The 27,818-nt window shown below is 60.6% G+C and overlaps 3 protein-coding genes and 1 non-coding gene across 6 annotated transcripts; 3 read left to right on the top strand and 1 right to left on the bottom strand.

The window, feature by feature from the left end:
• Positions 1-580: 580 nt before the first annotated feature.
• Positions 581-730, bottom strand: LOC127054641 (small nucleolar RNA SNORA57). The gene has a single exon (XR_007775315.1). It is a non-coding gene; the product is annotated as a small nucleolar RNA SNORA57 (small nucleolar RNA).
• A 370-nt stretch (positions 731-1,100) lies between these two features.
• C6H11orf98 (chromosome 6 C11orf98 homolog) lies at positions 1,101-3,488 on the top strand. 2 transcript variants are annotated; one of them, XM_050957222.1, is made up of 4 exons: positions 1,101-1,244; positions 1,948-2,072; positions 2,465-2,562; positions 3,032-3,488. In XM_050957222.1, the coding sequence occupies exons 1-4, from the start codon at positions 1,101-1,103 to the stop codon at positions 3,151-3,153; spliced, it is 489 nt and encodes a 162-aa protein (XP_050813179.1). In that variant the 3' UTR covers positions 3,154-3,488. The 2 variants fall into 2 exon arrangements, with proteins under 2 accessions (XP_050813179.1, XP_050813178.1); XM_050957221.1 differs by having other exon boundaries at positions 1,128-1,244; positions 3,005-3,488.
• A 1,747-nt stretch (positions 3,489-5,235) lies between these two features.
• Positions 5,236-10,522, top strand: INTS5 (integrator complex subunit 5). The gene is made up of 2 exons (XM_050957220.1): positions 5,236-5,333; positions 6,504-10,522. The coding sequence occupies exons 1-2, from the start codon at positions 5,251-5,253 to the stop codon at positions 9,301-9,303; spliced, it is 2,883 nt and encodes a 960-aa protein (XP_050813177.1). The 5' UTR covers positions 5,236-5,250; the 3' UTR covers positions 9,304-10,522.
• A 727-nt stretch (positions 10,523-11,249) lies between these two features.
• On the top strand, positions 11,250-27,496 carry GANAB (glucosidase II alpha subunit). Of its 2 annotated transcripts, XM_050960550.1 has the most exons (25): positions 11,250-11,300; positions 14,275-14,376; positions 14,700-14,808; positions 16,057-16,184; positions 16,403-16,582; positions 17,169-17,234; positions 18,456-18,555; positions 18,848-18,941; positions 19,463-19,559; positions 19,753-19,933; positions 20,174-20,327; positions 20,760-20,995; positions 21,664-21,790; positions 21,952-22,031; positions 22,202-22,345; positions 22,745-22,841; positions 23,590-23,691; positions 24,024-24,267; positions 24,658-24,722; positions 24,835-24,911; positions 25,008-25,082; positions 25,293-25,406; positions 25,483-25,595; positions 25,901-26,001; positions 26,160-27,496. In XM_050960550.1, the coding sequence occupies exons 1-25, from the start codon at positions 11,287-11,289 to the stop codon at positions 26,267-26,269; spliced, it is 2,910 nt and encodes a 969-aa protein (XP_050816507.1). In that variant the 5' UTR covers positions 11,250-11,286; the 3' UTR covers positions 26,270-27,496. The 2 variants fall into 2 exon arrangements, with proteins under 2 accessions (XP_050816507.1, XP_050816506.1); XM_050960549.1 differs by lacking the exons at positions 11,250-11,300; positions 17,169-17,234.
• Positions 27,497-27,818: the final 322 nt, after the last annotated feature.

Genomic DNA, 27,818 nt, shown 5'->3' with positions numbered 1-27,818 from the left:
TTAAGAACCTGTCCCATTAATTCATGTGGGCTCAGCACTCCTAGGCCCACCATCAGCCCCCTGAAAGGGGTATTAATTCCACCCCTCCCCCCCCCACCCCCCATTGAGCTCAAGTTAGAGCCCAAACCGCATGGGGCCAGTTGTAAGCCAAGCTAGGTGCTATTTGCATGAGGATCAGGGACACTATGCCAGGCACCTTAGAGAGGAGGGGTCCCTGCCATAGAAGCTGACAGCCCCGGGGCATAGGACGAAGAGTGCAGACATTCACACCCACAGAATCACTCCCAAACCGTCGTTAGGCAGCAGGTCTCCCAGAGGCAGCAGAGCAGATCTAGAGAGAAGGTTGCAATAACGTCGTGTCTGGTTTCAAGCCCAAGCGCCAGTGCGCTCTAGCGACAAGAGTAGAGCTGAGTCCTCCCGCCCTGCGGGAGCCTGAGAAGGAAAAGAAGATTGTAAGAAACGCTTTCCCCACGATCTGTCACCAGGGCCAGCCTCCCCGAACCGCTAGCACAGAGCCTTACCCCCACCCCCGAGGAGAGCCCTCAAGCCAGGCAAACGGCCTCCCCGCGGGGCCGCAGCCGCGTGTCCCGGTGCTTGAGGATAGACCCAGCAGACGAGGAAGCCGCTGGCACCGAAGACAGAACACCGGGGGGATGGGATCCCCTTCCTCTGCCTCCGGAGCATTACAGAGCCGGGCACCGCACCGCCCGGGCCTGCCAAGAAAAGGAGGCGCCGCCCTAGGACCCCCCAGAACGGTGCTTCTCGATATCCAGCCACCACTAGCCGTCCCCGTTCCCCGTTCCCAGCCCCAGCCAGTCACCGCTCTCACCTCAGAGCCCCAGATCAGGCGAAAAATTCTCACGAGAAACGTACCGCATGTGCCTTACGCCCTACCCCAGCCGCTTGTAAGGCAGGCCAGGGAAGGACTCCACGTGCCGGGACAGGGGCGTGGTCTAGTGCACCTGCGTTGTGACTGGCCAGTCAGCCTCCCAATCAGTGAGCTGTATCCGGCTCGACCCAATCAGAGAACGGGTTGCGAATTCAAATCCCCAGCGCGGCCAGACGAAGGTAGGACACGTGTCTGGGGGGAGGCGGGAGGAATGAACCGGAAGACAAGTGTGACGATCACATCATGGAATGTAACCTTCCAGGACCCGGAAGTGCTTTCGTCGGGGACCGCGAGACCAGGCCCACGTGGGTGCAGCATGGGGACCCCAGGAGGGAAAATCAACCGGCCCCGAACGGTGACTGAGAGCCACCCCAGCCCTACCCCCGGGGCCCTCCCGAGGGTACCCCACCCTGTGCCCTCCCAGTCCCCATAATCATCCAGTCTCTCATGGGTTTTGTATGGGACTCCCCTCGTGGCCTCAAACCATCCCCTGTGGTTCCTCTCTATGGGCCCTCCATTGCACCCATAACTCAGCCCTGCCTCTCCATTTGCGTCATGCCCAGTCGCTCCTCAGATCCTTTTTGGCGGGTTCCTCCTTCCCATTATCTTGTCTTTGAGCGCCCCCCTCCCCCGGAAATCGTACACCCTGATCCCCAGTTCTGAAACGTAGTGTCTCCTTGGGATACCAGCCCCGTCACCCTTTTCCCCCACACGTGTTCTATGGTGTTTCTGCGGTGCTGAGCCCCAGGCCCTTGCTCCCTGCCTCCCCCAACCCTGGGTTGAAAACGGGTGGGGGTGGAGGATTTTACTTCTTGCCAACTCCCAAATTCTCTCTGACTCCCAACAAGCTGGTGACCATCAGACCCTCCCTTCTCCTGCATTGTCATTTGCTAAATGTATTATGATCTGGATTCTATACTGTTTTGCTGGGTCTGTGGCTTTGTGTCCTGTGCCCCTCTCCCTACCTTCCACCTGGGGTTTCCTAGCCCCTTGGCTGCTCCAGAGGTGCTACTGGTGCCAGGTGGTGAGTTAAGAGCCTTGTGCCTTTCCTCCCATAGGAGCTGAAGAAAAACCTCTTCAAAAGACGTCGGGTTTTAAGCAAAGAGAAAAGAAGGAAGCATCAGATCACAGGAGCTGTAGTGGACAAGGGGCTGATCACCATCCACCACCTGAAGAAGCGTGCGTGAGTCCCCCCAGAGGATCCAGATACTACTCTGAGACGGAGGGCTAGGGAAGGGCATTTAACTATCCCAGCTCAGAATAAGCTCAGCGGCCCCAAGAAACATTCAGGCCTCACCATCTCTTCAGACACTTGGATTCTATCCCCAGCTTTGGGAGAGCTTTGGGGTCTAGTGGTTAGAGCAGGGGGCCCTGGGATCCAAGGCTCTTGGGTTCTGTTCCCAGCTCTGGGAAGGGAGTGGAGTCTGTGGTTTTAACATGCAGCTCTCTCTGTTACCACTGGACTCCAGTGAGCACCTGCAGCTGGGAGGTAGTAGAGGCTGCTGATTCAACTGCTTCTCCTGGCTCCTACCCCGTCTCTGGGTGTAATATGGCTTTGGGTATCTCCCCCCACAGTTCCAGCTCGCGAGCCAACATCACCCTCTCAGGGAAGAAGCGAAGGAAGCTGATGAAGCAGATCCGTCATGCTGCCAAGGAGAAAGCCACCATGCAAGGTAACCCCTTCTTGGCTGTAACCCATGGGGTTTGGGGGAGGGAGGGTGTGTGTGGTCAGGGTCCTGAAATGAGTGAGTAATCCAAAGGGGGCAAATGAAGCTAAGAGTAGGGATGGACAGACTGCTTTGTAGAGGGGGCTGGGCTCAGGGTCTTCCAGCTCCTAAAATCTCATGATGCCCACAACCCCCAGAACCTTCTGGGGCTTCCTGGCTAGTCCAGCATTATGGATGCTGGACTGGGCCATGGGTGGAATGGGATCAAATTCCTGCCTCCACCACAGACTCCCTGTATGGCTTTGAAGGAGTCACTTCATCTCTTTGAGCCTCAGTTCTTAGTCTGTCCAGTGGGGATAATAATCTCTTCTCTGTGAGGGGGCCCATCACATCTTGGCCGGGCTATGTGCAGCATGACAGGGATTACACTACTGTTATATGCGCACAGATGAATTTCCTTTTCTCTTGGGCAAAGCTGAAGCTGTGAACCTGGCACAGACAAAAAAAATCACTGGCAGTGGCAGGAGGAAGAATCCTGCAGCCTCCCAAGACGTGGAGATGAAGGAAGCAGAGGCTGGGCCAGGACTGGACAGCTGAACCACCGACTCCAAAACTTGGAATCTGCCCCACCCTTGGTTGCTGCGTTGATGCCTGCAGCTCTGTGACTTTCCAGCCTCCTTTCCAGGATTCTTGGGGCAGACTGTCTTGCTGTCATTCTCTTGGCTCTACTCTATGCCAGACCCTGAATGAATGGTCAGCTCCCAGCATCTCTGGCCTCTACCTGCTTTTCTAGAGCTGAAGCAATGCCAATCCCATCTATGTGAGAAGTGACTGGCTGAACTGGGGCTTTGACATGTGACTCAGTGGTATCCTGTGAAAGAAATAAAATCATGGCTGGTCCCTCTGTGGGGCCAGAGGCACTTGGCGTCTCAGCTTGTTTGTGCTGCTGCCTTTGTGGCTCTTCCATTGTGCCCCTCATCCCAGCAGTCTGTGCTCAGCATGGCAGCTGTAAGTCAGGCTTTGTTTGCGGGAGGGAAGGGGACAGTGTCCGTGTGTGAAATGAACCACCTTTGGAGTTTACCATCTCCCTCTGGCTGGACCCCTAGAGGGACAAGCAAGGGTGGGAGGGGCTTTTTTGGTAATGAATAGTCTCCTTCTGCTTGGCCTTTAGGAGATAGGAACTGAGCTGGGCTAGGTGGGTTGCAGGGCAGTGGTTGTGGTGGGTCATTCCCCTTCAGGTTGAGCATCAGGAGGGCTCCTCCTGGTGGAGGGGCTGACTGTGCTGTGAGTGTCTGTAGGGAAGCTCACAGTTGTCTTAGTACAGCCATGACCAGGTGCAGCAGGGAGCCTGTTCCCTTTATTGGCTGAACACCCAGGGAAACTTCTCCAGCCCCGGTTAGCAATAAGCAGACTCAGGGAATGTGCTGAGTTTCGTGCTGGCATGATGGTTTCCTTGGCAGAAGGGGATGCAGCCCAAATGCAGAGGGCATATCATACACTGAGGGGTCAGGAGGCACTGTGGGAAGAGGTCAAGGAAGCTGCTACCTTACAGCTCCTGCTGGACTGCACAGTCTGTATGAGGTGGCGGGGTGCATGACTGAAACTGGGTATCACACCTGGGGTAAAGAGGGGCCTGATGTATTATTATTGCCACTAACAGCATCAAACTGTGTCAGGACAGTGCCAAGATGTTCCCCACTAAGCCTACAGGCAGGATTGCCCAGTGGGTGCAACATGCTATGCATTATCTAAATCAACAGGGATCTTGCTGCTGGAAACAAGAGACTGAGGGATCACTACTGGTGCATGAATGAGGCAGGATGCTGGCCTAAAGGGGCCATATCAACCAGCTCAGAACCCCAACCCCGCTCCTCCTTTCATTAGTCACTGACAAAGCTTCTATGGGTGGCAGGGGGATAGGTAGAGCCCTGCACAGATACAAAAATTAGGATCCAAAAGATGGCAAACAATACAACCACATCCATGGATGCAGATATCTCTGGATCTAAAGCGGATATTTGCAGGGCTCTAGGGATAGGCATGTGCTTTACTGTCCCAATTGGGAGGGCAGGTCCTTTGGCAATGTCCTGAGGGGACTTGGGGTGGAAGGAACTTATACTGGCTGTCCCAGCGCTGGAGGGAGGTAGTGCTATCTTGGGGATCCAGGCTGTCCCTCTGTTCTAGCCTTGCTGCCAGACCTAGCATGTGTTTGGCACAAACCGTTCTGTGCTGGGGGATGGGGGAGACACTCAAAAGTTAAACCCTTTCACATGGGAACCCAACACGGCTTAGATGTCTCCAGCCTAAATTTCTGCTCAGTCTCCAGTCCAGACCCCGAACTCACCACCAACCTTACAGTCTCCCTTCCCACAATTCAGAACATGGCAAATCTCCAGTTCAGGACCCGCTTCCACGTCCCCCCAGCTGATCATCTCCCCATAGCCTGGCCCCCAGCTCAGCATCCAGCCTGTCAGCCAGATTCCCAAATCCATTCCCTAGTGAGACACCCCATCCAGCCCATTTCCACCAACCTCGCACCCTCCCTGGCCTGAGCATCATCTCCCCAGCGTACCGGGGCAGGAACCTTCATATTGGGCACCGGCTGCGGGAGGGCCCGTTTCGCTGTGACACCTTCCCCCAGTGCGCAGGCGCGGAGCGAGCCTGGGTGCTGGCGCCGGGACCCCCTGGCCCGGGATGTCAGCGCTGTGCGACCCTCCGGGGGCGGCGCCGCCAGGGCCGCCCCAGAACCCGGCCCACGGGGCCCACCCGCTGCTCAGGTACCGGGAGGCCCCGAGGCCTTGAGCCCTACAGCCCCCCCCCCCACCCCCGGGCAGGGACCTCTCCCTGGGAACCCCAGGAACGGGGACGCCCCATGGCGAAACCTCCAGCGCCACAACCCCTCCCACAGGGAGCTCACGCTAGGACCCTGGCAAAGCTCGTCACAGGGACCTCTTGTCTGGGGTCCTGAGCTCATCACCCTTCCTCCTTCCCCACACCCCTCCCTGACCAGATCCCACCTCCCAGGAGCAGGGACCCTTTCCCTCCAGCTGCCCAGCAGGAAATCCCCACTGCCCCCTTCACCTGGAGCCCCATAATCCCTACCTCTACCCTGGGAATTTGATCGCCAGCTGGAGCCCCCATGGCCCCTCTGCTGCTTGGCAGGGACTTCCCAAGCAGCAAATTCCCCTTTCTCCAGGTTTTGGAGGCCCACAACTCATCTGACCAGGCCACCCAACTGCCCCAGCAAGGTACCTCCCTACCAGGTAGGAACTGATCACAGTCCCTTCCTGAAATCCCCTTCTTCTCTAAGTCCTGGAGCCCCATGATAGCTTTATAGGTCTGCTCTCTCCTGGGTCATCAAGTGCTGCTTGATGTTGGGGGAGCAAGGTTTAAAGCCCAGCCCCAGTGGGTTGTAGGATACCATCCATGTTATAATGGACTCCCTAATGCATGAGAAAAGGAACTGCAGGCTGTCGACCCCTTCATAGGATGAATGACTGGCAGCGACTCCAGAATCCTTGGGCCTGCTCTCCCTCTCTCTGTGCCCCCCCCCCGTGTAGTGGGGCCCCCCCAAACCTCCAGGTGCTAAAACCATATGAGAGTGAATTTTGGGGTCCCACATCTTGTGCTCCAGAGCTCAGAATTCTTCTGGGATGTCAGGCAGCTATCTAGATATGTATATATTCTCCATTTCTGCAATATTTGGGTGCCCCACGCTCACTCATTTCTATGGCACCCTTTTCATCCCCACTGTAGCTAGGAACAGAACCCAGGTTTCCTGGTTCTGAGTCAAGTGCCCTACCCACTAGATACTCCCGTCCCTCCCGTCCCCCCCCGATAGCATGTGTGCTGGTGATGAGACTTGGGATCCAGGCCTCAAGGGAGGTTGCAACATACATCCCTGCTTGCAGCCTGATGCTATCTGTGCTTCCCTCTCTTGCTCACAGTTCCCAGGAGCTGGCCCAGGAGATCAAAGCCTTCCTGAGCGGTGTGGACCCTGTGCATGGTAACAAATTGACCATCAAGGAACATGCTCGCTGTGCCATCCTGCTGCTGCGCAGCCTGCCCCCTGCGCGCAGTGCCGTGCTGGACCATCTGCGCAATGTCTTTGATGAGTATGTCTGCACCTACCTGTTGGAGCTGGAGAGCAGTGAGGCGGGGCTGGGTGCCAGGCGGACTCAGGGGCCCAACCTGGATGACGTTGTGCAGGAGATCCAGAATGTGCTATCTGAGTTTGTCCGCATGAACCCCAAGGCGTGGGCACCAGTAGTCTCAGCCTGGTCAATAGACCTGATGGGGCAGCTGAGCAGCAAGTACGCAGGGCGGCATGGTGTGCCTCATGCCTCCAGCCTCAATGAGCTGCTGCAGCTGTGGATGTCGTGTAAGGCCACTCGGACGCTGATGGACATCTACACCCAGTGCCTGTCCTCCATGATCAATACCTGCCCCGATGCCTGTGTGGATGCCCTGTTGGACACCTCAGTGCAGCATTCTCCGCACTTCGACTGGGTAGTGGCTCACATTGGCTCCTCTTTCCCCAACACCATTATCAGCCGTGTCCTCTCCTGCGGCCTCAAAGACTTCTGCGTCCACGGGGCAGCCCCTGTTGACCTGCTCTTCCCCACTGCTGCTGACAAGCGGGTGCCCAAGATTGCCTCGGTGGTGGGCATCCTGGGCCACCTGGCCTCACGCCACTCAGACAGCATCAAGCAGGAGCTGCTGCGGATGTTCCACGAGAGCCTGGGCCCTGTGCGTGACCAGCAGCAGAAAGCAACAGTGCCCTTCCTGCTGCAGCTTGCCGTCATGTCGCCCATGCTGCTGGGGACCATCTCCTCTGAACTGGTGGACTCCCTCAGGCCGAGCGTGCTGAGCCAGCTGCACCAGCACTTCGCTGCACTGCCCCGTGAGGATCTGGAGAACATGGTGAGCATAGTAGTGCATCTCATCTGCCAGACGTCAGCAGGGGCCTACCGTATCCTGCAGTTCCTGGTCAACACGGCCATGCCAGCCTCGGTCATCACCACGCCAGGGCTGGCTGTCCATGACAGTGTGCGTGAGGCCTGTGACCGCATCATCCAGCTGTTGCTGCTCAACCTGCAGAAGCTGGTGTACAACCGGGGCTCGGCAAGCCTGGGGGATGCCCCACCCCGGGCTGTGCCCTTCCTGGATGAGCTGAAGGGCCACGTGCGGGAGCTGTGTGTGGAGACACTGCGGCTAGAGCGCAAGCGCTTCCTGTGGCAGCACCAGCTGCTGGGGCTCCTCTCAGTCTACTGCACCCCCAGCTGCGCCACAGATGCCCTTTTCTACCTGCTCACGCTGGCCCGGAGCCAGGAGGAACTGGGCCTGGCCACGCAGCTCTACGCTGTGCTGAGCTCCTGCATGACCGACCTGCTGCCAGCCACTGTCAAGAAGTGCGTGTGCCAGATCCACACGGGGGGGCTGTCGGAGCAGCACATGGTGCAGCTGTTCCACAACCTGGCCCTGATTGTGCAGTGGGAGGGAGAGGGCCCTGCCTCCATGAGCACCCAGCTAGGGGCTGTCCTCTCTCTGCACCTCAATGACCTCGGGCAGCTGCTGCTGCATCGCAATCCTGAAGTGGCTGAGGCTGCCTCCCTGCTGCTCTCCGTCTGTCCCTTGCCCCGGGCCATCCGGCCGGCTCACTTGCTTGTCATCATCCGTTCAGCTGTGCACCAGTTCTTCCTAGTGCTGCACCGCCAGTGCCCCACGGGCATCAGCTACAGCACCCGGCTGCTCTCCCGTCTTAGTGGGGCCTCTCCAGCTGCCATGAAGGCCATCCTGCAGCAGCTGGTGGAGGGAGCCCTGCACCCAGGGAATGCTGAGCTCTTTGGAGGCCTGGCCAAGCCACCTGCTGGGGATGACGCCAGCCTGGAAGGCACCAGGATCTCCCTGTTGGACATCAACCGGCGCTTCACGACTGCAGTCAACTTCTCTGGCAGTGTGTGGTCAGTATTTCATGCCGGGGTGATTGGGCGTGGGCTGAAGCCACCCCAGCCCGCCCGGCAGCAGGAGCCTGAGGAGATTGTGCACAATGTCCAGAACTTCCTGAGCCTGCTGCTGCGCTGCTGCCGGGGCGGGCGCTATGGTGCGCCTGAACCCCTGGCCCAGACAGCGGCTGTCAACCCCGAGGCAGCCAAGGCAGTGGCTGTGGTGCTGGTGGAGAGCATCTGCCCCGACGTCACCAACAGTGAGCTGGGCTGGCCGCCCGAGGAGCACACCCGCAGCACAGTGGAGCGAGACATCCAAATCTGCCGGCGTTTCCGTGACAACCCGCTGCTCTTCCAGCTGCTGCGGCTGGTGGCAGCTGGCCCTCCAGCCCTGTGCTACTGCTCCGTGCTGTTGCGTGGCCTGCTAGCCACCCTCATGGCCCACTGGGAGGCCTCGCGTCACGGTGACACCAGCAGCTCACCATGGCACCTGCATGCCTCCTGCGCCCTGGTGGCCTGCATGGCCGAGGGCTCCCTGCTGCCACCAGTGCTTGGCAACATGCATGAGATCTTCCATCAGCTGGCGCCCTTTGAGGTGCATCTGCTGCTGCTGAGCGTCTGGGACTACATGCGAGACAACAGCCCCCTGCCCCAGAAGTTCACCTTCCAGGCCGATAAGGGGCTTTTCTTCCGTGACTTCTCCCGTGACTGTGATGTTGGGAAGTATCTCTGCGTGCTGCACAGTGTGCTGCACAAGAATATCGACCGCCTGGGGCTGCTGTCAGGGCGCTTCCAGACCTAGCACTGCCCCACATATTAGGACAGTCCTGGACTTCTCCCACCTCCCAGGACACAGCCACCTCTGCCATCTCAGGACGGTCCCAGATTTAGCTCCTGCCCCACTCCTAAGACACTGCAGTGGCTGCTTGAGTGGGGGGGATGGGACATTTGACTTTTTAATTGGTGTAAAAAAAAACCTAACTGTAATATTCTCCTAGGGTTCAATGAGGAGGTCACAGCACCTCCCACATAGTCCCTGGAGCTGCAGGCAGGAGCTGGTGCAGCTGGCACTGGGGAAACTCCACCCCCTTGTCAGTTTCTCTCAGGGACTGGGAGCTTTAGTTTTGGTTCCAAGGGGCTTGATGGCCTAGGTTTGGGCTGCCCTGGAGTAGTGAAGGGCCCTGGGCCACCCACAGTGAAGCACTGAGCATGCTCAGCAGGTCCCAAAGCCCCATCAGCTCACTGCAAGTGCTCCCAGGCTGCTGGGCTCTTGTCTCCCCACCCCCTGTGGGGGGGATTACAGCAGGGCCACAAAGTCATGTCTTTGCCCTGGGACCCAGCTAGAGAAACTGGTGGGGGGTTGGAAGTGGGGGATGCAGATGTGTTGAGTATTTCTGCTCCAACCCACCTTCTCCCCACACTCCCTGGTGCTGCTGAGCCAGGCCTGGGTGGATTCTGTTCCTGCTCGGTTTTTAGAGCTGCTATGGACAAGGGGGTCTCAACAGAGGGTAGACACTCAGGGGTCAAAACCAGCCTCCACCTCCATCTACCACTGTTGGATGGGCTCTTCTGTGGATAACAGGGCTGTGTGCTGGGGCAGCCTGGTTCAATCATCCTCCGGGAACCATCTCTCTATTGTCATGGCCGGCAACCACATCCTGCTTTGGGATCAAAGGAACAGGAATTGTCTGAAGACTCTAGCTATTCAGGGGGACAAAGGGGTGCCACATCCCACACAGCTCAATCTGCTGTCGCCTTTGCCAATTCCTTCTCCTTTTCAAAATAAAGACTGAGAAGGGACTGTTGCCCCTGCAGTTGGTGTTGGGAGGCTGGAGGGTAAGGCCCCAGGACCTGCAGCTTGGGGGTTGAGGAAGTTATAGCAGAGGAGTGGAGATATGTTGAGGGCCTCTGTGTTTGAGAGAGGTGTGCACACGGACTGGGTGTGAGTGGGTTGGGGTTGTGACTGGATGTGTTGCCGGCAGATGCAGGGGCGGCTCTAGACATTTCGCCGCCCCAAGCACAGTGTCGCCTGCGGGAGATCCCCGGGTCCCATGGCTTCAGTGGAGCCGCGGGACCAGTGGACCTCCGCAGGCACGCCGCTGAAGGCACCCTGCCTGCTGCCCTCCCGGTGACCAGCAGAGCGCCCCCTGTGGCATGCTGCCCCAAGCATGCGCTTGGCGTGCTGAGGCCTGGAGCCGCGTGATCACAGGGGTGAGGGGGGGTAGGCATGTGGCAAGGTACACGGGGGACTGTGTGTGTATGGCACCAGAAGCCCCCTCCTCCCGCTACGACTGAGCCACATCTGTTTCCTGCCTCTGAGCTGAGCCCCTGCGTGTCTGGCTCAGGGCTGGGATGACCAGATGTCCCGATCTGATTCTGCCCCAGCTGCCTGTTCGGGCCCCCTCAGCATTGCTGGAGCTGGAGGCTCTGTGCGTGAGGGTGACCCCGCGGGAGCGCCAAGGGCTGCCCCAGCCGGGGCTGCGCGGCCCCCAGCGCTCAGGCAGGACGGAGCAGGGCCGGGCTCCCCCGGGCGTGGGCAGCAGCCGCTGAGCGTCACCTTGGCCTGGGGCCCGGAGCATCCGGCTGTAGCGCGGGGACCTCCGCGCACGAGCGGCCGGGGCCGACGCTCATTAATATTCATGACCGGGGCGGGGCCTCTCCGAATAATTCAGCAACGAGGCTGGCGGGCGAGCTGGGAGGCGGGGGAGGGGCTCAGGCCGTGCCGCCCAATGGGGAACCGAGCCGCGCTGGCGGGGGCGGTGTGCGGGGTCAGGCTCGATCCAAGATGGCGTCGGAGAGGTGAGAGTGGGGGCCGGCGGGGGAACCGGTACCCAGAACCCCCCGGGGCAGGAACCCGCCCCCGCTAGGGCCCCGAATCCCAATCGAGTCCGGCGCTGGGACCCCCCGAGACCATGCCTGGCCCAGGCCCCCCAATACCAGCCCCTCCCCCATCCTCCGCCTGGCCCAGGGCCCCCCAGATACCAGCCTCTGCCCCAGCGCCCTCTGTTCCGTCCCCACCCTAGAGCCCCCCAATACCAGCCCCTCCCCCGTCCTCCGCTTGGCCCAGGGCCCCCCCAGATACCAGCCTCTGCCCCAGCGCCCTCTGTTCCGTCCCCACCCTAGAGCCCCCCAATACCAGCCCCTCCCCCATCCTCCGCCTGGCCCAGGGCCCCCCCAGATACCCGCCTCTGCCCCAGCGCCCTCTGTTCCCTCCCCACCCTAGAGCCCCCCAATACCAGCCCCTCCCCCATCCTCCGCCTGGCTCAGGGCCCCCCCAGATACCCGCCTCTGCCCCAGCGCCCTCTGTTCCGGCCGCATCCTAGAGCCCCCCAATACCAGCCCCTCCCCCATCCTCCGCCTGGCCCAGGGCCCCCCCAGATACCCGCCTCTGCCCCAGCGCCCTCTGTTCCCTCCCCACCCTAGAGCCCCCCCATACCAGCCCCTCCCCCATCCTCCGCCTGGCCCAGGGCCCCCCCAGATACCAGCCTCTGCCCCAGCGCCCTCTGTTCCGGCCCCACCCTAGAGCCCCCCAATACCAGCCCCTCCCCCATCCTCCGCCTGGCTCAGGGCCCCCCCAGATACCCGCCTCTGCCCAGCGCCCTCTGTTCCGGCCGCATCCTAGAGCCCCCCAATACCAGCCCCTCCCCCATCCTCCGCCTGGCCCAGGGCCCCCCCAGATACCCGCCTCTGCCCCAGCGCCCTCTGTTCCCTCCCCACCCTAGAGCCCCCCAATACCAGCCCCTCCCCCATCCTCCGCCTGGCCCAGGGCCCCCCCAGATACCAGCCTCTGCCCCAGCGCCCTCTGTTCCGGCCCCACCCTAGAGCCCCCCAATACCAGCCCCTCCCCCATCCTCCGCCTGGCCCAGGTCCCCCCCAGATACCCGCCTCTGCCCCAGCGCCCTCTGTTCCGGCCGCATCCTAGAGCCCCCCAATACCAGCCCCTCCCCCATCCTCCACCTGGCTCAGGGCCCCCCCAGATACCAGCCTCTGCCCCAGCGCCCTCTGTTCTGGCCCCACCCTAGAGCCCCCCAATACCAGCCCCTCCCCCATCCTCCGCCTGGCCCAGGTCCCCCCCAGATACCCGCCTCTGCCCTAGCACCCTCTGTTCCGGCCGCACCATACAGCCCCCCAATACCAGCCCCTCCCCAAGCAGCCTCCTCTCTGTTCCTGTCCCAGAGCGCCCCCCCCCGCCCAACTACCCTCTACTTGGCTACCCCCAGAGACCCCCAAGCCCAAATAACAGCCCCTTCCCACACATGCCCAGCGCTCTGTGCTCAGCCCCCAGAAACGCTCCCTCAGATATTATCTCTTCCCCCTTCCCACCAAACAACCTCCATTGGCCCCGGCTCGCCTGCCATGACCCCCTTTTAATACCAGCTCCTAGGTCCCTCCCAATACTAGCACCCCCAACCAAAGCTCAGGCTGCCCCCTAGACACCAGCTCTGGTCCGTCCACTGGGGTCCAGCCAGAACCTGCTAACTGCACCCAGGGCAGCTGGTTCAGAGCATGGGCTGGCAGTGACCTGGGGCTGTCCACTGCCTTCTGCTCCCTTGTCTCCTGGGGGGGTGAGGGCTTTCAAGCTCCTGAAAATCCCTCCCACCCCCCGAGCCAATTCTGCCTTTTGCACCCATGGCTGCCCTAAAATCCTCTGTCCCAGCGGATGCTAGGGGCCAGCTCTGGCAGGGAGGGACTGTCGGGGGAGCAGCCCTGGGAGTGGAGGTCTGGGGGCATTGTCCCCCTCCCCAGGATAATGGGACGCATTAGCCCTGGTGGCAGGGGGCTTGATATTAGGGCTCTAGGGGTGTAGTGGGGCCAGGTAGGAAGGAACAGGTTGGCTCGTGTGACCAGAGCCCTTCCCTGATCACTACCTATGCTAGTGCCCCTCAGTCCTGTCTTGCAGCCCCTGCTGTCCAGCATTGGGCTCCCCGTGCACAGTTCTGCTGGGGCCCTTTAGTCCAGACCCGCAGCGCTGTGAAACCCAGGTGCTGGTGGCAGAGGCTGAGCCTAGCCTGGCCAGCGCTGGGATTTGCCATGGTGCAGGGAGGAAGAGTTCATGCTCTAACAGGGTGGCTGGCTGGCACCGAGTAGCAAGCCCCGTTCACATGGTGCTGCATGGCCCTGCGGCCTGTGTTGCAAGCGCTTCTTGCAGGAAGCTGCTCTTTGCTCCATACCAGCGTGAAGGGACCTTGTCCTTCGCCTCCTCCCTCTGCTGCATCAGGAGCTGCCCCTGCGAGGGTGACTGCCAGGTAGAACCTCTCCCAGTGCCCCTTGCCTGCATGTCAAAGGGGCCCATGGGGCAGAGGGACCCAATAGCAGGTCCTTTAATGAATCCCATGGCTCATCTGGCTCACCTGGGGCTTCTGCCCTGGGAAGGAGGGAAATGGGCTTCTCCCAAGAGTCTGTCAGGATGAGGGGGTCTGCCAGCTATATTTGCCCTGTCCTGAGTGCCAAGTGCCGGAGGTGGGTGCCCCTAGGGCAAGACCTGCGCTGAACTGCCCCCTGAGACCCATGTTGCCCTTGTAAGTGGGGGCAGTGCTGTCTCTCCTCTCCTGGCACTGGGGTTAACTCTGATGCAGATTCATTAATTCCCCCCAAGTCCCATCTCCCTCCACACACACACTGGCATTAACCCTAGCAAGGGGCCAATGCTGTCCCTGACTCAGGGCAGGTGCTGGGTACCCTGAAACCAGTGCTGCCCCCTCTGGGAAACCCATGTGCAGGGCTGGGCTGGGCGTTCCCCAGAGCTCGCCTCCTGACCCCGGCTCTCTTCCAGGCTGGGGATGGCAGCTCTCGCCTGGATGGCCCTTTGCCTTGCTGCTGCCTTTGCTGTGGACAGGAGCAACTTCAAGACATGTGAGCAAAGCTCCTTCTGCAAGTGAGTAGCAGGGCAGGGGCATGAGGCTGAAGAAAGCAAATGGGGAACAGCGAGGGCAGGCAGCTGGACTGGAGGGGACGGGCTGGGAGGATCATGGCCCCCAGGTGGGACCAGGAACTGCTGCTCCCTCTAGCCACGCCCCCTTGCGCTGGCAGTGGGTTTCCGTGGGGGGTGGGCTGTTGTGCAGCTCCCAGCCTGGATTCTCTCCCCAAGGGGGGGAGCAGAGATACAAACAAGCTGCGCTGCTGTTGGGAGCCAGGCTGAGCACCTCCCCTGGAGGCTGCTCCTGGCGCTGGCTGCTCTAACCCTCCCCCTGTCCCCAGGCGCCAGAGGAGTGTGAAGCCCGGGAGCTCCCCTTACAGGGCATTGCTGGAGTCTCTCCAGCTCAGCCAGGACTCCATGAAACTGCAGCTTGTCAACGAAGTGAACAAGGTGAGGGGGGCCCAGATTGGGGTGGGAGCTTGAGAGGCCTGTGACTAAGGTAGGGCCCAGCCCTGAGATGCGGGTCCTGGGTGTGATGAGAGCAGAGGCTGGGTGGGAGTCAGGATTTCTTGGCAGTGGTGGCATTGCACCGGAAGCTGTTCTGATACTGTTCAGCAGCAGTAGCAATATTGTAGTCGAGCCGTAAGGGGGATTGGTCCCTGAGCCTCCATGCTGCTGGGGGACATGCTCACTCACGATGAGCAGCATGTTGCAAGTGTGGTCCTGCTGGACTTCGCAAAGCTCTAAAGTGAGTGACAGCATCTAGTGCAGCCAGCAGAGGTACATGACCCTCACCCTCCAGGGCAGGGGCTCGACAGCTCCTTCTCTGGACAGGTCACATGAGCCACTGCATCTGGGCAGCTCAGCTCTGGGGCCAGGGCATGGGTGTGGGGGTCTGTGTGCCCTGGAGTGAGCAGGATGCAATGTGGGTGAGTCCTGGGAGGATGGCATTAGAGCTGGAGACTAAAGGCTGCAAAGGCCACAGCTGGTTACAGAGCAGGGACTGGCGTGGCCGTATGAGCTGGGGTGGAGAGGTTGGCAGGAACCTTGTTGGAAAGGACTCAAGAAGGGTAACCCTAGAGCAGCCAGGACATGTAGCCAGACCTCTCTGGAGTCCCCGGTATGTCTCTCGATTCAGTTCCCTCCGATCTGCACAGGTTTGGCACCCCCCACCATAAATGTGTGTGTGTGTCTGGGTATGTTGTTTTTAATCTGGACACGTCCATTTGGATAACTTGCCAGTCCTCAGCCAGGCCTGGTTTAGCCATGATCATGCACTAGGCGTTGAGAATACAACTAAAATGTGAATTCATTTAATAATTCTTGTGTAAGAAAATCAGTATTTTATTGGCATTAGAGCACCTTCAGATTTAGGACTAACTACTGCTCCTGGTTTCTGTCTCCAGTTCTGGGAGAGAAGTGGAGCCTAATGAGGCAAGGGGACTGAGAACTAGGGCTCCTGGGTTCTATTCCCGGTGCTGGAGGGGAGTGGGAGCCAGTGGGTTGGAGCAGGAGGGCTGGGAGCCAGGACACCTAGTTCTGTTTCCAACAGTGCCCCTCTCACCTCTGCATAGCAGGGTGATGCATGGCTCCCCAGCTCTTCAAAGCGATTCCCAGGGTTCCTTCTGGCCAGGGAGACTGGCATGTCCCCTGCGGAGGCCTTGGGACGGGGGTGAGGCTGACACTGATTCTCGCCAGGTCCCACTCCTGCTGGAGCTTTACGGGCTGCAGGGGAACATGACGCGCATCAAGATCAATGAGCTGAGCCCGTTGCGCCCACGCTACGAGGTGCCTGATGTGCTGGTGCGTGACCCACCCACCACCTGGTAAGAGGTCTTGCAGGGAGGGGGACCCCCTTTTGCTGTGCTTGGGGGAGTTGTGGGGCTAACAGCGGGGGATCCTTGGGCCTACTCTTCCAGCTGTGCTCCCTGGGTAAGCAGGTGAGGGGAGATGGGCAGGGGGTCCCCCATGGCTCTGGCCCTGCAGGCTAGCTGTATCCCCCGTCCATATCTCTGCCCTCCATCCCCTCTCTGCTGTCCCCCAGGCTGGCAGTGACGGGCCGGGACGAGAACAGTGTGGAGCTCTCGCTGGGCGACTCTGGACACAAGCTGATCCTGACAGGGAAGCCGTTCCGCATGGACCTGCTGCAGGGACGGGAGCTGGTGCTGAGCGTCAACCCCCGCGGGCTGCTTCACTTCGAGCACCTGCGGCACCGGAAGGACTCGTGAGTACCAGGGGAAGGGGAGCTCTGGGCCTGTCCAGCCTGTAGCCCTGGCAGCTGTGAGTCCCTCCCTGCAGGTGGGGTTGTGTCCCTGAGAGCTAGCAGGGCTCTGATCCCTGAGGGGTGACCAGCTTCCATTCAGCTTAGTGTGCTCAGTCCAAGCCTCTCCTGGCAGGGGCCATGTAGGGGGCTGGGCAGGAGCTGGCTTCAGGGAGAGCTCCCAGCTACTCCAGCCCTGGCCTCTCCCAGCAGGGGGGTGCTGTAGTGAGGCAGGGTCCATGTTCAAGCTGTTGGTGAACAGCCCAAACCTCTCGATTTCTTCTCTCTGGAGACCATGGTTGGGGGCTGTTTCCCAGGGCTGGTCGCTGGGGGGCTGGAGGGGGCAGGGGCTGGGGTCCGGCCCCTTGCTGTGACTCTGTTAGGAGGCACAGCTGGGAGGGGGAGCAGTCCCTGCTGCATCTATTGTGCTCCTGGGGGCGCAGGGCCTGGTGAGGGGCAGGTGAAGGGGGGCGGGGATCTCTGGGTCTGGAATTCCATGCACTGACTCTCACTGTTTCTGTTTTGTTGGTTGTGCCTCCCCCGGCCCCAGTTTCTCGGATAAAGTTAGTAGCTCGGTCGGTAGCTTGTGGGATAAGATCAAGAGCCTTTTCTATAGGTAAATCCACAGCTTCTGCTACTGTCTGTGACCCCCACAACCCGCGCGTAGCCGGGGGCTGTAGTACTACAGCTGGGGAGCCCTGGGGCCAATCCCTTCCTCCTTCCCCCATGTCCAGATCTGAGGAGCCCTGGGGCTGATCCTTCCCCCTCCTCTAGTCCCAGGGGGATGGTGTTCACCCCCTGCCTCATTCCCTCCGAGCACTCCCCAGACCCTCAGTGACTTAATCCCTGCCCCGGTGGCAGGCTGTGCCAGGCAGGCAAGACGCACACAGGGAGGGAGCCGGCAGGTGCATGGGAGCCCCTAGTTGCTCAGGGCTGGGGCCTGCCTGGGCAGCTACCTGCAGGAGCTAGGGGAGGGTGACATGGGGGCTCTGTGGACTTGGACAGGTGGAATTTGTTTGTGGATTGTTTCCTCCCAGGGGGGCAGGTTGGGGAGGGGCTTTGTCCGCCTGGGGGCCAGGCAGGGCAGGAGGTGGGCCAGGGAGGGGCTGTGTCTCCTGAGGAAGGAAGGAATGGGGATCAGGTGGGGAGCGGGGCTGTGCCCTGCCCCAGAGGCCATGCAGGGGGAGTGGCTTTATCCAAGGGTGGGAGAGTGGTTGCAGGGACAAGTGAGCCCAGCCCTGCCCCCCTCAGACTGAATCCAATCTTCCAATGAACGCTATCAGGGAAGGGGCTGCCCTGGGGCTGGGAGACACCTGGCACTGTCCCCTCCCTCACAGTGGTATTGGAGCCCCAATCTGAGACTCTCTGAACCCCCTTTACACCAGTCTCTGCTCCTCTCTCTCTCTGTAGCCGCCCCAGCATATAGCTCCATAGGACCCCGATGGCTGGGATGCTTGCTCTCCTTTTGGGTGATGAGACCTGCTTCCGAGTGTGTTAGCATGGAGGACCCAGCCCCCTGGACTGTGGAGTGTCAGGGGTGGGGGCAGCACCCTCCCTGGCATAGGGGGAAGGCTCTGCTCAGAGGGAAAGAGTCAGGTCGGGGAGCTCCCTGCAGAGTTTGGGTACATCTGGGCTGGGCTGTCCCCCTTGCCCGCCATCCCCGCTAACCTGGTGCCAGCCTGTGTGTGAGTGATTCCTGCTTCTAGAGACTAATGGTGCCTGCCTGCCATGGAGATGCTGCTGTGCCCAGCTTGGGGTGTCATCCCTGGCGCTGCCGTGCCTTGGTGGTGCCCGGGGCAGGTGCTGAGCCAGCTTTTCTTCCCTCTGCCTCTTTCAGGGAGGAGCCAAAGGAGTCAGCCCTGGAGGGCGGAGCAGCCGGGGAGGAGACTGAGCCAGCTGTGCCTGGGGAGCAGGAGTCCAGTGAGAAGAGCACAAAGGTGTGTGAGAGAGAAGGGGACTCGTGTGGAGCAGGGGGTGGGAGCCCTGTGCAGAGACTCAGGGGGCAGTGGTGAGGAGGACTTGTGTGGTGGCACGGGTAGAGCCTCTGTGGGAAGGGGGTAGCTGAGCAGTAACTGGGTGCAAAGGCATGTAGAGGTCTTGACTGCTGTGCCTCATGCATGTGGAGGCTGTCCTGCTCCCCCAGAAGGGTGCCCCGTGGGTGTGACTGGGAGCTTGGGGGCACCCGTACTCATCCCTGCAGCTCCCCTGTCTAACTTCCATCCCTCTCAGTCAGAGGAGGTGTCAGACGAGCCGGACCGGGCTGAAGAGGAACTGGGTTCCTGGGAAGAGACGTTCAAGACCCACACGGACAGCAAGCCCAATGGTGAGAGCCATCCTGACCCTACCATGTGGGGCTAGGCGGGCCCATTGCTCTGATCTGGAGTTGGGAAGATACTGGGCTAGGCGGGCCCATTGCTCTGTTCTGGAGTCAAGGGGTGGGGGTTACTGGGCTAAGCGGGCCCATTGCTCTGATCTGGAGTTAGCAGGGGGTTACTGGGCTAAACAGGCCCATTACTCTGATCTGGAGTCGGGGGTGGCGGAGGAGGGTTTACTGAGCTAGGTGGGCCCATTGCTCTGACCCAGAGCCGGGGGTTACTGGGCTAGACAGGCCCATTGGTTGGAGGAGACCAGTGCCCCTGCCTGCCTTGCCACCACAGCAAAAGGCTCTAGGGGGCGCTGGCAGTGGGAGTGACACTGGGCCCCAGCCTGCACAGCCAGCATGGGGGCACAGTGCTGGGGCAAGGAGGCCCCTTTCTGGGCAGAGCCTGGCGGTGCCGTGCTGCCCAGGACCCTCAGGTCCTGGATAACGAGAGCTGTAGCGTTATCACGACCCCCTCATTCCAGGGCCGACCTCGGTGGGGCTGGATTTCTCGCTGCCTGGCTTTGAGCATGTCTATGGGATCCCGGAGCACGCCGACAACCTGCGCCTGCGCACCACTGAGTGAGGAGGGGGCCCATTGGCGCTGCGGGGGGGTTCTGTGCCTGTCTGGGCCCATGGGCAATGCAGGAGTGCTCCCCCTGTTGGGGCTGGAGGGAGGGGAGGCTGAGGGACTGTTGGGGGACGGGGTGCTGCTCCTCTCAGGGTTGGGGATGGGAAGGGCAGGGCAGGGCAGTGACCTGATGTGTCCCTGCAGGGGGGGTGACCCATACCGCCTCTACAACCTGGATGTATTCCAATATGAGCTGTACAACCCCATGGCACTGTACGGCTCCGTGCCGTTCCTGCTGGCCCACAACACCCAGCGCACCCTGGGCATCTTCTGGCTCAATGCCGCTGAGACTTGGGTCGACATCAGCTCCAACACAGCTGGCAAGGTATGGGGGCACGGGCTCCTGCTGGGCTGGCAGGTCGGGGTTCAGAAATCGTCTCCTGGGGGGATAATGTGTGTGGAGTGTGTCAGCTCTGTGGAGGGGTAGTTCCAAGCAGGGGAAAGGAAGCTGGCTCCTGTTGGGTACTGTGTGGGGATGGGGCTGGCTCTGAGTGGAGGGGTTGGAGGGAGACAGTGGGGGAGCAGGTACACCCCTCCCCTCCATTGCTGATGGCTCCATCTGCAGACACTGTTTGGGAAGATGCTGGATTACATGCAGGGGGGCGGCGAGACCCCTCAGACTGACGTGCGCTGGATGTCAGAGAGCGGCATCATCGATGTCTTTCTGCTGCTGGGGCCTGCACCCACCGATGTCTTCAGGCAGTACACAGCCCTGACTGGTACAGGCCAGGGAGGGGGAGTTACCCAGCCCTGATGGGTACGGGTGGTGGGGGAGGGGGAATACAAGGCCCTGGTGGGTACAGGCCAGGGGGCGGGGGTACATGGCCCTGGTGGGAGGCCTGGATGAGGGGAGGGTTACCAGCCCTGATGGGTACGAGTGGTGGGGGAGGGGAATACAAGGCCCTGGTGGGGACAGGTCAGTGGGCGGGGGTATGTGGCCCTGACGGGTACAGGAGGAGGGGAGAGTTTACGCAGCCCTGATGGGTACAGAGAAGTGGGAATGAGGTTACAGGGCCCTCGGGGATCCAGGGGCTGCGTCAGGCCAGGCTGCAGGGTCGCTGCACAGCCCTGTCAGGGGAGTCAGGTGCAAGGGAAAGGTGGCTCCACAAGGTGGCTGGGGCGCCCCATGTATTGGTTCCTATTTCCCCCAGGCACACAGGCCCTGCCCCCGCTCTTTGCCATGGCCTATCACCAGAGCCGCTGGAACTACAATGACGAGGAGGACGTGGCTGCCGTGGACGATGGCTTCGACACAAACGACATCCCCTACGATGTCATCTGGCTGGATATCGAGCACACCGACGGCAAGCGCTACTTCACCTGGGACCCCAACAAGTTCCCCCAGCCCCGCAACATGCTGGGGCGCCTGGCTGCCAAGAGACGCAAAGTGAGAACCCCACCGGTGCCCCCCCGACCTGACTTCTCTGGCACCCACCCACTGATTCCCCACACACACACCCGACTTCTCCGGCGCCTGCTCCCTAGTGCGCACCCCCTGACCCGACCCAACTTCTCTGGCAGCCACCCACCAGTGCCCCCCACCCCACCTCCCAACTTCTCTGGCACCTGCCCACCACATCCCCCTGGCCCTACCCTGCTGGCGCCTGCCCACCAATGCCCCCTCCCCCCCCCGCCCTCACCCAACTTCTCCAGCACTCACCCACCAATATCCCCCTGACCCTACCCTGCTGGCGCCTACCCACCAGTGCCACCCTCCTCAACCCGACTTCTCTGGCGCCTGCCCACCAACGTGCTCCACCGACCCAACTTCTCTGGCGCCCACCCACCAATGCCCACCTGCACTGCCCGGTGCTGCTTCACTGGGGACCTCAGTCGGTTCCTCCAGCCCTGCAGTATCCTGGGCCAAGAGATAGAGGGGGAGATGTCCCCACCACCTCGTGCCACTGGGGTGGCTGCCAGCAGGAGGTCCTATGTGAGGTCCCTGCAGGATACATGGCCATGAGCCCAGCCTGAATGGCAAGGAATGCCCTGCCCCACTTGACCCCCCTCTGACTGTGGGGGTGCCTGGTTCATGTCTCTTGCCCCTCCCCCCAGATGGTGTCCATTGTGGACCCACACATCAAGGTGGACAGCGGGTACCGGGTCCACAATGAGATCCGCTCCCGTGGCTTCTATGTCAAGACCAAAGATGGCAGCGACTATGAAGGCTGGTGCTGGCCAGGTGAGCTGGGGACGCAGTTGGGATGGGGGACAGGGCTGTGGCCCGGGACAGGGTGGGGGTGGGGGTGGGGCTGGCCAGGAGGGGGTGCCTGGCAGAGTCCTGGGCGTGGAGCCCCTATGGTGTCACTAATGCTCCCATTTCCTCCCCCCACCCTCCCGCAGGCTCGTCTGGCTACCCTGACTTCACCAACCCTGAGATGCGTGCCTGGTGGGCCAGCATGTTCTCCTATGACCAGTACGAGGTAGAGTGAAAGTAGAAGCATGGGTAGGGAGTGGAGCCATGGGGTGAGCTGTCTCCACACTCAGGTTAGGGGTCCAGCATTGGACTGTCCCTTGACTCAGCAGCTTTTCCCAGGTGGGGCAGGAGGACTGGGGTGCTGCCTATCTCTCATTGCCCACCCCTGTCCCCCAGACCTCCATGGAGAACTTGTACATTTGGAACGACATGAATGAACCATCTGTGTTCAACGGCCCCGAGGTGACCATGTACAAAGACGCCCTGCACCAGGGCGGCTGGGAGCACCGCGATGTGCACAACCTCTACGGCTTCTACGTGGTGAGGGGGCAGGGAGTACTTGGGGGGCACTGCCACCTGCACAACCTTCTTTGTGGTGAGGGGGACAGAAACCCGGGGGGTACACTGCCACCTGCACAACTTTCTACATGGTGTGGGGAGGCACCAGGAGTGTTGGGAGCTCAAGAGCCTGCAAACCTTTGTGGGGGGAGGGTAGACCCATGGCTCAGGGGGATGGAAAAGTCACCCTCATGGTGAGATCCCAGTGAAGGGGAGTCCCCAGTGTGAGAAGAGTGTCACTCACTTGGGGTTGGGGATTGCAACCGCATGGTAGGCTCCCAGGGGGCTGGGGTTTCCCTAAGGAGGGGGAGGTCCCAGTTGGTGAAAGGTGTTGGCAGACTCTGCCCATCACTCTCACAGAGTCTCTTTTCCCTCTGGCAGCAAATGGCGACAGCGCAGGGACTGGAGCAGCGTTCGGGGGGCCTGGAGCGCCCCTTCGTGCTGAGCCGTGCCTTCTTTGCCGGCTCCCAGCGCTACGGTGAGTGGGTGGGGGCGCTTTGCCCCCCAGTGCCCTTGTGGGGGCGGGTAGTGGAGAGGCTGTGATGGTTTTCAGGGGACCCAGGACTGAGATCGTGAGCTAGGATAATGGGGACGAAAGGGTCCCACACAAACCAGAAGCAGCAGCCAGTTTCTCGAGACATGTCGCAGGCTGATCTGGCGAAAGCCCTTTCGCTCACCCTGAATATCCTTTGCAGCCTTTCAAGTGAGGCTGGTTGTGCTCATTTTCATGGATGTGATTGCACTGCCCAGTTGCTTTCTTATGTGCAGGAGAAAGGAGGGGGGTTGCCACCTTTTACCCCCCAGATTTCCTTGTCTGTCCCCAGGTTCGCCCCATGGCAGTGTGCCACTGCCCTATTGATTTCACATCCCTCCTTCCTCTTGACTTCATATGCAATCGGGGCTTCTGCGGCGTTGGTTTGCAATGCTCCATTTACATGCCACCCAAGAGCCAGGTGAATGCACACCTGGCATGGTAGAAAGCTGTTGAGCAGCTCTGCCTGGGTACTGCCTGGCAGACGGCGTGGGCAGTACTGCCTGTCATGGATCTCCATACGTTTCACACCCATAGCAATGACCAGTCTGAGCCTGGGTTTCATTTAAGACCTGGCACGAGTGTTTTTGGTGCACCAGACTGCACATCCCAGGGTCAGGGGAGTCTTGTAACCTCTTGAGCACAGGGGACTGCTCTGTGCTCACCCCTTTCTCTGGTGCCCACCACCTCACAGGCGCAGTGTGGACGGGAGACAATGCGGCCGAGTGGGACCACATGAAGATCTCCATACCCATGTGCCTGAGCCTGGCCCTGACGGGCATCTCCTTCTGCGGTGGTGTGTGCGTGCGTGGGGCAGGGCTGGCCTTGGTTGCTGTCCTTCCAGGCTGTGGCTGAGGGCTAGGGGTTGGCAGGACAGAGGTGGGAGGCAGTTGGGGGTCAGACTGGTCACTCCTACCTTGGCACTGTCTCTCAGTGGGTTGGGGGCCTGAGGGGCTTAGGGTCAGGTTTTCACCTCTGGTGCTGGGCGGAGCAGGGGGGTGTTGGGGTCAGAACTGGGCTCTCTCTCCACAGCCCCATCTCTTAGGGGGCAGGAGGAAGATTGGTGGGGGACATTGGGGCCTGGGGCCAGACCAGGCACTCAACTTGGCCCTGTCTGTCGTGCTGCAGCTGATGTGGGTGGCTTTTTCAAGAGCCCGGATGCGGAGCTGCTGGTGCGCTGGTACCAGGTCGGCGCCTACCAGCCCTTCTACCGAACTCATGCCCACCTGGACACTGTGCGGCGTGAGCCCTGGCTGTTTGGGGAGGAGAACAAGGCCTTGATCCGTGCTGCCATCCGCCAGCGCTATGCCCTGCTGCCCTACTGGTACACGACCTTCTATCACAGCTACCGCTCTGGTCAGCCAGTCATGAGGTGAGCAGAGGTTGGAGAATAGAGATTTTGAGGCACAGGCATCACTGGATAGTGTGGGGCCTCTTGGGCTGGGTAGTTGGGGGGGGTTCTAGGGTCAGGGGCATGGTTCGGGATGGAGTGGGGGAAGCTCTTGGAGTGGGAGCACCGCTGGAGACTGAGTGGGTGGCGCACTGCTGGGAGCTCTTGGTAGGACACTACTGGAGAAGGCACCATTGGGGACAGTGTGGGACCTCTTGGGGTGAGGGCATGGCTGGTGATGGAGTTGGGGGGAGGCGTTGCTATGTAATGGGGGTGGCTCGGGGCAGGGGCACTGCTCGTAACAGTGCAGGAGCTTGGGGGACTCATGGGCGTCAGGGTCTGGTCCCCCGCTCATGCCCTGCTCTGTTCCAGGCCGCTCTGGGTGGAGTACCCTGATGACGTCACCACCTTCAGCATTGATGACCAGTTCCTGATCGGTGAGTGCCCAGCCCATGGGGATCCCTGGCTGGGGGTAGGTGCTGCCCTCCTGTCCCCTCCCCCTCCCCCCATGTCCTAGGTGCTGCTGACCTTGCTGTGTCCTCCCCTCAGGTAATGCATTGCTGGTCCACCCAGTGACGGAGCAGGGAGCCCACGGTGTGCAGGTCTACCTGCCTGGCAAAGGACAGGTGAGGAGGGAGGTGGCTCGTGGTGGAAGGGCAGCAGGATGCTGAGAACTATGGGGCACTTGCTGTTGGCATCCTCTGTAACTTCTCTCTTGGCAGGTTTGGTATGATGTCCATTCGCACCAGAAGCACCATGCCCCCCAGACGCTCTATGTGCCGGTCGTCCTGAGCAGTGTGAGTCATGGAGGGGCATCCTCACTGGGAATGGGACATGGGGCCTTCACTTCTAGGGGGCTCTGGCTCTGATTCAGCTCCAGGATAGGGGGGTTGGCTGGCTCTGTGTGTGGGCAATGGGACACGGGGCCTTTCCCCTCCAGGGGCATGGCTTCAATCCAGCCGAAGGGCAGCTCTGGCTAGGGCTACTGACCACTTCTCTCCCTGCAGATCCCTGTGTACCAGCGGGGCGGGAGCATTGTGCCACGGAAGGAGCGGGTACGCCGCTCATCAGACTGCATGTACCGTGACCCCTATACACTCTACGTGGCGCTCAGCCCCCAGGTGAGTGATGCAGGGCCCCAGGGTGGGGGTTTCCTAGTAACCCTGCCACTATTTACCAGCTTCTGTCTCCACACAGGGTACAGCAGAAGGAGAGCTCTTCATTGACGATGGGCACACGTACAACTTCGAGAGCAAGGCCCAGTACCTGCACCGCCACTTCAGCTTTGCCAGCAACACTCTGACAGCCAGGTACCCACATGGTGCTGGCTTGTTATTGGCACTGCACCTCTCTTCCGCCCACCTCCCAACCCTCCCCCAGCGCTGGGCTGCCACCCTACCCTGTCCCACTTTGATGCTGGTACCCACGCTGTACCAGCACAATGCTGACACCCCTCTTCTCAAATGCCACCAGCCCACAATTCCTCCCAGACTGCCAGGTAACCTCCCTTCCCCGCACATACAGTGCTGACCTAGCAGTGCTGCCTGCCCTGGACAGCCTGGCTCTGCTCCTTATCTGGCAGCCTCTGACCCCCAGGCTCTGTCCCCTTTTCTAGATCGGCGGATTCCAAGGGCATCTTCGAGAGCCCAGCCTGGATTGAGCGGGTGGTGATCCTGGGAGCAGGGAAGCCAGCTGCCGTCTTCCTCAGACAGCCTGGTGAGTAGGGGCACAGGACCAAGGGGCCTCTGGACTTCGTGGTCCAGTTATAGGCGATGGCAGTAAATGTTCTGTGGGGGTTGGGTCCAAGTTGTGGGATGGGGGAGAGTACTCCAGGGAACTCTCCTTTCTAATGGCCGCCCTCCCACCTCCTGCAGGCATGGCCGAGACGCGCCTGGATTTCCAGCATGAGCCAGAGACCTCTGTCCTGACTCTCCGCAAACCTGGCGTCAACATCGGAGCCGATTGGAGCATCTCCCTGCGATAATACCGTGTGGCGGGGGTGGAGGGGGGGGCTTGGAGTGAAGAATGATGCTCCCCCACCCTCCCCCCAGGCTTCACAGGCAGGGAGGGGGCCTTGAGCCAGCAGTATCCACCCCTCTCCCTGTATTTCAGGGCTAGTCTCCTCTGTGAAGGGCAGATGGGATGTTCTGACACCACCCCCAGCCCTTCACAGTATAGGGGTGGCAGGGAGGTGGGAGTGCCCAGCCCCTACCACCCTTATCTTTCTCTGAGCTGCTTCATAGACTAATTTCCAGCAATATTTGCTCCTGGTTGTGAATGACAAATCCTTGGGCTGGGAGCCAGGTTGCTGTGTTACTATCCAACACCCCTTGCTGATCAGAGGCCCCTCCCAGGAGGGGTGGGGGTGGGAGCAGCTGCCCAGTCACCCAGTTCTCCAGAAACATTTAGGTGCCCCGGCACAACAGTGGGACCAAACACTTTGGCTGGCCTGATACTTTGACACCCCCCTTCCTGCCCTAGAAGGACTCACTACTCCTCTCACACACGCTTTTGGCTGCCCTTCCTCTGTGTGTGTGGGAGGGATGGTCCCCTATCTAACTCAGCCTGTTCCCCAAGCAGTGCTGCTGGACCAGAAGCAAATTTTGGAATGTGCAGGAGCAAGGAGCCTCCCTGTATCCCACTGCTGGTGGGGGAGGGCACCCCCGCCTTCCTGCAGCCCTTGTCCCTATCCCATGGTGGGGGGGTGCAGGTGGTGCACTGCCCCCACTGCTGGGAAGGGGAGGGTTCTGCTGTGTCAGGTATGGATGAGAGTAGCTCACTGTTGCTTGTATTTATAGTGGTGAGGGAGCAGATGGATCATGTGGGAGGAGGGGATCAGAATCCAGACCGTGGGCAAGGGGAGGGTGGGTGGATGGATGGGGGAAACTAGCTGGGCCTAAAGGCAGCCTTGTCCCCTCTCCTGGCAGAAGTGATAATGAGGGGCAATGGCGGGAGTATTCGTCTCTATGCCCTCCCTTGCCTCTTGCAAGGTTGCTACCCCTGCCCTGCTCCTGTCCAGGTGTCTGGGGGTAGTGTTCCTCACACAGAGGGGCAGAGCTAGCCCTGGCATGTATTTTTGTTCCCAAACTGCCTCCTTCCCCTCCAGATGGATGGACAGACAGAGCCATGGGTGGCCTGGCCCCGCAGGGGGCGAAGTGTCATCGACTTCATGTTTTGATAAAAGATGAACAATAAAAAGAAAAAAAAGTGATGTTCTGGGCTTCTCTGCGGGGGGGGGGGGTGCTCAGGAACTGCACTTGTCCCCACACTGGTTAGTCCTGGGCCTGATAGCTCTGCCCACCCACTCCAGTGCCTCAGAGACCCTTCCTCCCCCTACCACCCCAGCTGGTGCCTGTCCCCCCCCCCCCCCCCCGCTATCATTCTGGCTCTGGGTACCCCTGGGACTAGCAGGTCAGGACCCTTCTGTCACTGCTCCGGGGCTGGCAAAGGCCGGAGCCGCCGGCCATTCTCGCTGGCTGGGCGGTGCCTGTTCCCCTCCCGCGTGGGGCCCGATCCACTCGGGGAGAGGCACG

The sequence above is a fragment of the Gopherus flavomarginatus genome, chromosome 6, assembly GCF_025201925.1.
Source record: "Gopherus flavomarginatus isolate rGopFla2 chromosome 6, rGopFla2.mat.asm, whole genome shotgun sequence".
Lineage (NCBI taxonomy): Eukaryota > Metazoa > Chordata > Testudines > Testudinidae > Gopherus > Gopherus flavomarginatus.
This window is presented reverse-complemented; position numbering and strand designations above follow the sequence as displayed.